This window comes from Tursiops truncatus, chromosome 3 (genome assembly GCF_011762595.2).
Source record: "Tursiops truncatus isolate mTurTru1 chromosome 3, mTurTru1.mat.Y, whole genome shotgun sequence".
NCBI lineage: Eukaryota > Metazoa > Chordata > Mammalia > Artiodactyla > Delphinidae > Tursiops > Tursiops truncatus.
In genome coordinates, this window is record NC_047036.1 from 80,435,737 (window position 1) to 80,446,987 (window position 11,251).

General features: G+C 36.0%; 1 protein-coding gene across 1 annotated transcript; it reads right to left on the bottom strand.

The window, feature by feature from the left end:
• Positions 1 to 8,833: 8,833 nt before the first annotated feature.
• Positions 8,834 to 10,153, bottom strand: LOC117311874 (endogenous retrovirus group K member 8 Gag polyprotein-like). Its single transcript, XM_033855055.1, has one exon. It carries the CDS (start codon positions 10,151 to 10,153, stop codon positions 8,834 to 8,836), a length of 1,320 nt encoding a protein of 439 aa, XP_033710946.1.
• Between the last annotated feature and the right edge of the window lie 1,098 nt (positions 10,154 to 11,251).

The window sequence follows — 11,251 nt, forward strand, 5'->3', positions numbered from 1 at the left end:
TTCTGAGATAAAAATGAGCTTATTTGATTAATGTTCATTTTCTCCTAATTTAGGAAGATAGGGAAACTTCCCTTGCTCATACCCAATAAATTATTCTCCTTTTTGTTTTTGTATTACACCCAACAAACTATACTTTGCAACTCAATTACCTCCAGATTTAAACACATATAATCTTTTTTTTTCAGCGAGAACGAATCCCATGATATGTTTTTCCAATCTGTGTGTTTTAATTGTATTGTAGTAAAGTATACATAATATAAAATTTACCATTTCAATCATTTTTCAGCATAGCAAACAATATTTTTAAGGGATACTTGTGACAGGAACTTAGGGGAGGGTGAATCATCTTATAATTCCCTGTATCTCATAGTCAGCAGTTTCCAAAAGAAGAATCTTTGCAATTAAGTGGGTCGGTTTTTCAGCACTCTTTTTTCTTTCTGTACATTTTTTTCTTACTATCACCCAAATCTTACGGCCTGTATAGGTAGGTGTGACTATTCCACAGTCCCCATGTACTTCTTCCTTTCCATATTTGCTTACGGTTCTGAGTTCCTCTAAAGTTGTAAATATAGGTTTTCTTTGGGTCTATTTTAGCTAATGGAGTTTCTGCCTCCTAAACCCCATTTGTGAATGTAATGTTTCACAAGCAGATGGAGAATGATTTACTTCAAATTTTGACAACACTCTATTGGTATCCACAGGAAATGTTGGTAAAGCCATAAAGATTAATTAGGCAGGTAACATGATCAATGTTTATGTTAACCTTTATGTTCAGACTTAATATATATTTTAATTCTGGCACTTACTAGCTGTGTGACAATTGACATGTTACTTTTTTCTCTGCCTCAATTTCCTCATCTCCAAAATGAGCATAATTATGACTGATCTCATTTTATAGAAAAGATCATTAATCTCCACCAGTTCCTTAATTCTGTCTACCAATCACACTACATTTCTCTGGCTCATTCAATTTTCCACTCTTCTAGATGACTGTTTCATTCTTTTATTTCTTTTGTCAAAAATACAGCACCTTTCCCCTCATCTACATTATCAACCATCAACCTTGCTTCCTACTTTGCTAAGAAAGAAAAAACAATGAAAAAATATCAACACCCTCCCACTATCACATATAGCCTCACTAACTTGTGTCTGTGCTCTTGTACTTTGCCTTCTTGCCTCAGAGTAAGTATGACTTCTCTGCTCTTTACAGAGGCCAGCTGCTTTTGTGCACCAGATCCATCCCCTCCCTTCCTACTTAAGGACATCATTTCAGATTTTTCCCTTCTGTTTGGCATAATTAGGTATTTATTTCTCCCCAATCCACTGGAACTTTCACATCAATAAATACACAGGCTCTATTTCTTCTACCGTAATAAAATCCTCTCCTGAACCATTGTCTCTCTCCAGCTACTACCCTGTTTCTTTCCTTCTCTTTCCTTCTTAAAAGAGTTTTCTATATTTGCTCTCTCCATAAATCATCTCCTGTTTACTGAGCCACTCTATCAAAATTATTCTCTCAAAGTCAGCAATAACCTTTGCATTAAGAAAACCATTAGTAAATTTCTTCTTCTTAAAATATTCACTAGCATTCTTAATTCTCGGGTTTTCTCCCTACTCCATTGGCTTCCTTTGATGAGTATTCTGTTCATTCGTCTCTATCTGTCTATACACCAAACATTGGCTGAGGTACAATCCTTGGACCTTTCCCCTTTTCTATATATATACAATCCCTTTTGCACTCATCCAGTTTCATGGTTCATTAAGCATCATCTATTTACTAACACCTTCCAAATTTACATCTTCAGCCTTGATCTACCCCTGAAATCCAGGCTTATGTCTGCAGCTGCTTACTTGATATTACACTTGGCTGTTTAATCTCAAACTCAACAGATCAAAAAATAAACTTCCGATAGTCTCACTGTAGTCTTTGCATTTCAATAAATTTTCATTCCCTCTTTCCAGATGCTCAAGCTAAATTCTTCAGCTCCTTTCCTTCCCTCACATCTGATATTCAAAAGCTCATCAAAATCTTACTGTCTTTGCTTTCCATCCAGTAAGTGACCAAGTCTCAACACCCCCATAATCCCTGCAGTTATAAAGCCACTGGTCCAAGCCATCATCAGCCCTCAGATGAGTTATCACAATAGCTTCCTATCTTATCTCCCTGCTTCCCTCTCTTTTCAATAATTCTCATCATGGAGCTGAAGTGTTTCTCAGTAGATATATGTCACTCTTCTGCTGAAATTAATTCAAATAATTTTTATCTCACTCATAGTAAAAACCAAAGTCCTTACAAATAGCCAAAATCTTTTGGTATCTGAAACCTCATCTCCATCCTCTCTTTATGAGCTAAAACTTCCCAGTACTTCCTCCTTTAGGCCATACTGTCTTTCTTGCTGCTTCCAAACACGCCAGGCAAGCCTCCACCAGGAGATTTGCCCTTGTCCTTCCTTCTATCTGGGATGCTCTTCTCCAGATGTTTGCATTGCTCAATCTCTCATATACTTTACATTTTTATTAAAATACCATCTTCTAAGGGAGACCTGCTCTGACTATCCAATCTAAATTAGTGCCTTCTCCCAACCACACACTTTCCATTCCCTTTCCTTGCTTTTAAAAAATAACATCTATCTCCACATAACATTTTGCATTTGAATAATTTGTTATGCTTATTTTCTGCTGCTCCCCTCTCCCTATCAACACCAGAATATAAGATCCACGAGGGTGGGAACTTTATGCTTTTTTAAAAAAGTGCTATATTGTCAGAATTTAAAAGTGACTAGAACACAGTAGTTATACATAGGTATTAATTAATTCAAATAATATCTATCTCAAGGGGTTGTTGAAAAACTCAGAGGAGATAATGTACACAATCTCTGAGCACATTCCGTATATACTAGAACGTCAGTAACTGCTTTCTATTATCAAGGAGAGTCTTTGAAACCTCAGAGAGATAATCAAGCTTTAGAATATGAAGGTAGGCATCTCAGTCCAGTGAGAGAAGAAGGTATATTAATCTCCATCATCAGTATCTGAGAGACATTTGATTGCGAGAGTCAATAGAAGACTGTTTACCTTTTTGCTTTCCTAAACAGAAAGTAATTTTAATTAAATTTAAAAAGATAGCAGCTGTCACTTGGATTGCAGATTTAGATAGCTATTTTTTTCCTAGAATAATTACCCTCCTGTTTTTCCATTACATTAAACATTATGGTATAGAAGTATATCTCATTTCATTTTGGTTTTATAAACAGTAAATATAAATTTCATAATACAAGTTTAATGTTATTAAATTTATTTCCAGTCTTTATTATACAATTTTAGTGATTATGATGAGGAATCTTTGCAGTCAAAAATACTCTGCAATTAATGAGATGTTTAGCTGTCAGTTTAAAAGAAGTAATATTGTCTAATTTTCACTCAAATAGCCCTTATAAAGATTATTTGCAGCAGTTATTTATCAGTTTATATATATATATATAGTTTTATGAATGAGAAGTAAAACTTTATTTCTCTGTTTTCAGGATAAATACTCCATATCTTTGTATCAATTAATGGTGACAAAAATTGAAATGTGATGTATAACAACTTACCCTTAACGAGGCTAGAGTGATGGGATAAGGAAAAATAATAACTCTTTGAATGCTCTCTAATTATGTCTCTAGCAAATTTAAATGTTCATGTACAAATTATATTTTGCTTCTAAGAATGTTTTGCTTAGCAATTTTTTGAGGTACTGCCACAATCAAAAAAGAAATAAACACTTAAACTCTTACAACTATATTTTTTAATATTTTATTTTCTTTTTAAATTATTTTGATGGAACTATGGGTTGGCTCTTGTAAGTATCTTCAGGTTAGAAACATATGCTCCAGTCCTTGCAGCATCTAATCTGAGATCTGGTACATTCCAAATGCTCATAAAATTTATTTGATATGATTTGTTGAAGTTTATCAAAAACTTTTTATAATATGGTCAAATATATTTCCTTTACACTATAGCATATTATATTCTCTTTATTCTTCCCATTCTTTTAATCCAAAAATATAAAGACTTAAAATTATTTTAGAATGAATAAATATTTGCAGAAAAGGAACATTTAATTATTTGATTAATATTACCTTTTTAAAAATGTTTACAAATTTTAAAAAGATGTGAGGCTTATTTATTTTCTGTTAATTGTGTTGTAAAATATAAAATGGAAACACAGCCAGACATGCTTTAACTCTTAGTGGAATCCAAAGACATTTTGAGAAAAAACAACTTTTAGTGGAAAATAAAACATATCATCTTTTAAACCTGGAAATGTAAAAAAGAACAAATAAATATTTTTACTATATATTAGATTCAGAAAGAAAAGTTTTAGAGACTTGAACACTGAAACATGCAATCTCTAAAGTTAATGAGTAAGAGCTATGGGGGAAAATATTCTCTTATTTGCTGTATCTTCATTGTATTTATAGCATTTTTTTCATTGTATTGCTATGATATCCCAGCGAGAAATTGGCTAAAATATCATTTCCAAGAGTCTCTTTCTGATGTCTTTTTGTTAAGACATAATTATATTTCCCAAATAGGTGATAACTTTTTCAAGGTCATGTTGACACTTTTGTGTGTGTGGCAAAGGAGGGGCACAGTGACTCGCTGATACATCTTGACTGTAATATTAAAATGAATGGAGTCATGCGTATGAAATGTACAGTTTGGGGAATATAGTCAATAACTATGTAATATCTTTGTATGGTGAGAGGTTGTAACTAGACTTCTTATGGTGATCATTTTGAACTGTATAGAAACATTCAGTCACAATGTTGTATACCAGGAACTAACATACTGTTGTAGGTCGATTATACTTCAAAAACAAACAAAGAAATTCATAGAAAAAGAGATCAGATTTGAGGTTACCAAAGGTGGGGACTGGGGGAGGGGGAATTGGATAAAGGTAGGCAAAAGTACACACTTTTCATTATAAGATTAAAAAGTACTAGGGATATAATGTACAACATGATAAACATAATGAGCACTGCTCTATGTTGTACATGAAAGTTGTCAATAGAGTCAATCCTAAAAATTCTCATCAGAAGGAAAGCAATTTTTTTTCTTTGTCTTTTATTTTGTGTCTACATGGGATGATGGGTGTTCACTAAATTTATTGTGGAAATCATTTCATGATTATATAAGTCAAATCTTTATGCTGCTCACCTTAAACTCAGACAGTGCTGTATGTCAATTACATCTCAAGAAAACTGGAAGAGGGAGTTCCCTGGGGGCCTCGTGGTTAGGATTCCGGGCTTTCACTTGCCATGGCTGGGTTCAATCCCTGGTCGTGCAAGCTGTGCAGTGCAGGCACAAAAACAAACAAACAAAAAAACTGGAAGAAAAAAAAGAGTAGGTACAGTAGCTCCATTAGAAAATTTAACAAAATTACACATTTTGCAAAGAAAATAAAATTACCAAAATTAATACAAAATTGTAAACAAATATAACTATAATTTTAACCATCTTACCAAGAAATCTATCCAGCACTCAAAAATCTGTGCACAAAGAAAGCACCAGCCACAAGGTTTTACACTGAATTTTACCAGACTTTCAAGGAAATGAGATGCCATATCTAATACCATTTTTTTTCTGACAATAATAGATAGGGAAAACCTCTCACATTTTTTGTCATGTTATAGCAATATCCAAAACTATCTGCCCAAAATGTTCATGTCTTTATTAAAACATAAGTATATTTAATTCATCAATGTATAAATAAAATAGTATATTGTGACCAAGTAAGTTTTAAACCAAAAGATCATGGATGATCAAATATTAAGAAAACTGTTCATATACATTTGAATATTAAGAGAGTATTATTTTGTCTATGTTATAAACATTTAATACATGCAAATAGAAGGGATTTTTTTGGTAACTAACCAAAATGTTCACCTAAAACTCTAGTAATTTTGTTATTTGTTGAAACATTAAAACCATTTTCATTCTGATTAAAAAACTGGGATTGAGAATGCTATCAGAGCTTCTATTCAGTATTTTATTAGTGGTTCTAGTCAACACAATAAAAGAAGAAAACAATAGGATATAAAGGTTAGAAAGCCAGAAAATAATTTACAGAAGAAAGAATTGTATATCAATAAAACTATTGTCTCCATAGAAACTTATTATAATGAAATTCTAAAAGTGTACACATGCTGAAAGGTCACTCTACAAAAATTATCAATGTTCTTTTACACCAGCAAACAATATAGGAATAAACAGATACACAAAAAAAGTTTATTACACCTAGTAAAATTTTAGATTTGTATATTTCAGCCATTCTACATTCAGGTATATACTTGAAAAACCTAGAGACATATTCACCAATATATGAGGATTTGGATAAGCCTATTTATTTATTATAGACTAATAAATGTGTTGTGAAATTATAAAATATGGATGAGAAAGAAATTCACCAATTGAAAAAATTGTGGCTACTTCTGGGGTGGAAGAAGAATAGAATTAGGGAATTTTTAAAAGAGGAGACAGAAGAGTTAAACAATATGATCAATGAGATAGATTTATAGATACATATTAGATTTACAGAGTGATAATATGCGGCGAGCCGGTTCTGACCAGCAGAATGACGAGTCACCACACGCAAGATTCTTCTCGTATCACACTTTATTGGAGCACAGCTTAGTTGAAGAAAGATGGAAGGAAGACCCTACGCAGCAGAATATGGCAGGCTTTATACTGGCCAGAAGGTCCACACAACAGCCCTGGATTGGTGTGTGTCAGTACATGTGACAAAATATTGCTACGCCTACAATCCACGGGATGCACGCGTGGCGCCTTACGTGGCACTCCCGGGTAGTGCAAGCAAGATGCAACAATGTAACTTCGCCTTCCTCTGGACCAAGAATCCAGCTCCTTCCTGGCGGCGTCCCACATCTCCCCCTTTTTGTTTAAGTCCTTAGACCACACGACGGTCGCCCGTACAAGTCTTGCCCCCAAGGGGACATGGCTGTTCAAGGGCTATTGTCATGGGCGGCAGAAATCACCCTCCCATAGTGCAATGCTGCTTACAGCGCGGGGTGCAAGGGCTGATTTCGCAGAGGCTCCCACTAGGAGTGCAATGGCTCACGGCCATCCTGTGCAGGGGCAACCACTAGGACTTGTTTAGCAGGGAGATCCAGGCACCGGCAGGCTGGCCGTTTTCAATGGCCACCAAGGCTTGCATCAACATGATCTTTTGTGTATGTGACTTACGTTTCAAACGACACACCAACCATAGGCATAGTGCAATCCCCACTGCACAAAGGATGCCAAAAGTCCCCATGCCTACCCATTCTTTAAAGAAAAGAAAAGTAGAGGATAGCCATGAAGCAAAATTCCCAAAAGAAACAGGGTGTAACTCGGTAGTATTAAGATGAATAATCTGTAATCGTTGTTCAAACAGCAGTCTCTCTGCTTCTTCGGACCAATTTCCTTTTAAATATTCTCCAATCAATTTACTTTGGTTCAAGCGTCCTACAATTTTATAGGGAGTAACACAAAGATGATTAAATTTAGCAACACAACCAAGCTGAAGCATATCATACAATTCTTCAAAGGCATCCTCCAGCAAATCCATCCGTTGATTCAAAGATAAAATACCAGCATGTAAATGTGTATTAAAGCGATTCTGATTTTCTAATGCTAGCGACGTTTGCTTTACTATACCATTAATTACAGCAGCTGATTGTACCTGATTCACCATTGCTGCAGCAGCAGTGGCGGCCGCCGTCACAGAAGCAGTTAAGGCAATTATAAGTGCAGCAGTAATCCCAAAATCCCGCCGCTGCCTCACCAAATTAACTAATGGAAAAGTAGCGGGATCTGCCTTAACTGGAATGGGAACAAATGTAGGTATACGTAGTACTACAGCAGTCTGCACGATTGTTCCATTCCAACATTGTGAAATCCAGCAAGAAACGCCTTTATTACATCCTTCTGTATCATTAGACAATAAAAACATAAAAGGGGGTTGTACACATATCACAGCTGCAGGCTTGGAATAATTATGCAAAGAATTTAGTATATTACGTATTTTTAATTTATATATTTGACTTTTATTAGCTACCTTTAAATTAGCTAATTTAACCTCCCCGCTTACATTATACAAGGTGCCATTACTAGAATGAATCATGGCCAACGCAGAAAGATCCATGCTAGCGCCAGCATCATTAGTCACAACCCAAGAATAAAACGGCCACCCTTCAGAATACCAGGTAACATTAGAAGCATTACATTCTTTTCTGCCCGCAAAAGACTTTATATTAAATGATAATCGAAAACCATGGGCAACTTGCAACGATGCAAAATCCTTACCAGCACAAGATGTAAATACCGGAGGGAACCTAACATTTGGAACATAGGATAAAAAATTTAACGTATTATTTCCCCTGGTCTGATTAACTTTTTTATTCCTTACAGGAATCACTCCATCATGATAAAATAATAAAGTAGTCACATTCATTAACTCTGAGCCATTTGCTCCATCACCTGAGCCAGATTGAGCACCTAAAGATATTTTGGATAAGGCTTCAGACAGCATATTAAACGGCATTGGATTATGTTTCAATGGATTATCCCAGGCAACAAGTCTTTTCCATAACAAACCTATACAGCTTACATTTAAATCCCAACTAAAACAAAGGGTTCTATTAATTCTAACAGAACTGCCATTATATGTTATCCAATCCATATTCTGTGGATCTATACAAGGAGTATACATAGAGCAATCACTAGCATATAAAATTGGGAGTACTCGACTCTTAGCATGGACTGTATTCATACTTTAATATCCTTTTCTTTAAAAGGTGTAATGGCTCGGCGGCATTTTTTTTGTACATTGTTCATAAACAAGTTGTTTCATTAGAGGCATCGCCTCATCCACATTACCAAAAATTCTTCCCGCCGCTTCCATCATCCGGGCTACAAAATCAGAAAATGGCTCTGTGCCTCCCTGTATTATTTTTGTTAAATTCCCTGACACCTCCCCTTTATTTGGGAGGGCTCGCCAAGCATGCATATTAATCTCATTTATTTGATTATAAACTTGTACAGGGAACACAGTCTGGTTATTTATCCACTGTCCTTGGCCTAGTAACATATCTACATTCCAGGCAGGCTGCCCATTGGCAGCATTTTCCCTTGCTTGACTATGAGCCAAATCAGAAACAATAGACTTCCAGTCTAAATATTGCCCCATCGTTAAACACGCACGAGCAATATCTTGCCAGTCAGTAGGGGTCAAGGCATTTCTTGTAAGCCGTTGCAAAAGCATAATAGTATAATTAGCAGAAATGCCATCTCGTTTGGAAGCTTCTGCAAGATCTCTAATTAATTTATGATCTATCATATCATAATATCGCTGGCGTGTAGCCGGGTCTTCAAATACTGGAAATGCATTGGACAAAGAAGAAAAAGGAACTTGGAACCAAGCTTCGCGGGGAATAAAAGTACTTTTCGGGGGAGGAATGGAAGGCGCAGAACGCCTAGGTTGAGCAGCACTCCCTAAGGCAGGGGACAAAGCCCCAAAAGGGCCATAATGTTCCTCCTCATATTTTGCAGCAGCTTCTGCCAACTCTGCAGCGTCAGCAGGATCCAGCTCCTCATCATCTGATAAATACATGGCTTGCAAGCCAGACAATAGTGGATACAATGATTCTCGCCCAGTCTCTTGGGCGTCTGGTTGTTTAGATTTTAACTTTTTCTTAACACACATTTTCTCGTTATTATCTACTAATTCTTTTTTTGTAGGCCTATCATCTGTAGCATTATGACTGCCTGCTTCGGAAGCACTATCTTGATATGACTGCAAAACTTGCGTCGCTTGTTTCACTATGTCTGTACACTTTCCCTCCTTCAAACAAGATCGAACTAAATTCCACAAAGGGAAAGTCCCACAGCACAGCTTACCCTCCTCATGAAAACGGTGCAAATCTTTCCCTAATTTCTCCCATGAAGGGATAGTCAAAGTACCTGAAACTCCAAACCATGGCGCTGCTTGATCTATATCATTCAGTAAACGGCCAATAGTCTTGAGAGATAACATCAACCCCCGATCCCGTAAAAGTAGCTGTATCGGCTCATAAAAATTTGCCGTGGGGTTAACATGAGTATTCCCCATTATGTACTTGTACTGACCTTCACTAAAAGATTTACACCATTACACACACAAACAAGATAGCGCAAGGCACAAAAGCTACTTACCGGCAAGATTACCGGTTCACTCCGTGTGTCGAGTTCTGAATCGGTCCTCCATGCAGGGTGCAACGAAGATCCCGGGTTTCGGCACCACTTGCGGCGAGCCGGTTCTGACCAGCAGAATGACGAGTCACCACACGCAAGATTCTTCTCGTATCACACTTTATTGGAGCACAGCTTAGTTGAAGAAAGATGGAAGGAAGACCCTACGCAGCAGAATATGGCAGGCTTTATACTGGCCAGAAGGTCCACACAACAGCCCTGGATTGGTGTGTGTCAGTACATGTGACAAAATATTGCTACGCCTACAATCCACGGGATGCACGCGTGGCGCCTTACGTGGCACTCCCGGGTAGTGCAAGCAAGATGCAACAATGTAACTTCGCCTTCCTCTGGACCAAGAATCCAGCTCCTTCCTGGCGGCGTCCCACAATAATAGAGGATAGGTCACATTTTCAAATCAGTATCAACATTTAAAACTGATTATGAGAGAAGAAACATTAGTAATTTTCATGAAATAGATATTCTTGATCACAAAGCAGTAAAACGGAAAGCATAAGTAAAATAAAAGTTCCTTCCACAAGAAAATTTAAAAAAAACCTTTTATTAAAAAATGACTTGGGTGAGAAGAGAAATACAAATCTAAAAATCCCCAGATAGTTATAATATTCATTCTTTTCAACCTATAAGAGACAGAGTTGTTTTGAAGCATAGGCAATAATAAAAAGCTCTGTAAGCTATTTTAAAAGACTAAAAGTCTTATTACCAAACTGGATAATAAAACTACCACAAGTCAATGTCACTTCCACATATAAATGTAAATATCCTAAATAAAACATTAAAAATGTAAACTGTGCTATAGAAAAATGAATTAGGGCCATAACTTTTTAACCAAAGGAATAGAAATTTGATTTGATAATCTAAAATATATTAATTTAATTAACTGCATTAATGGATAATAGAAGAAAAATCTCATGACCAATTTGAGATATTCCCCCCAAACCCTTAATAAAATGTAACA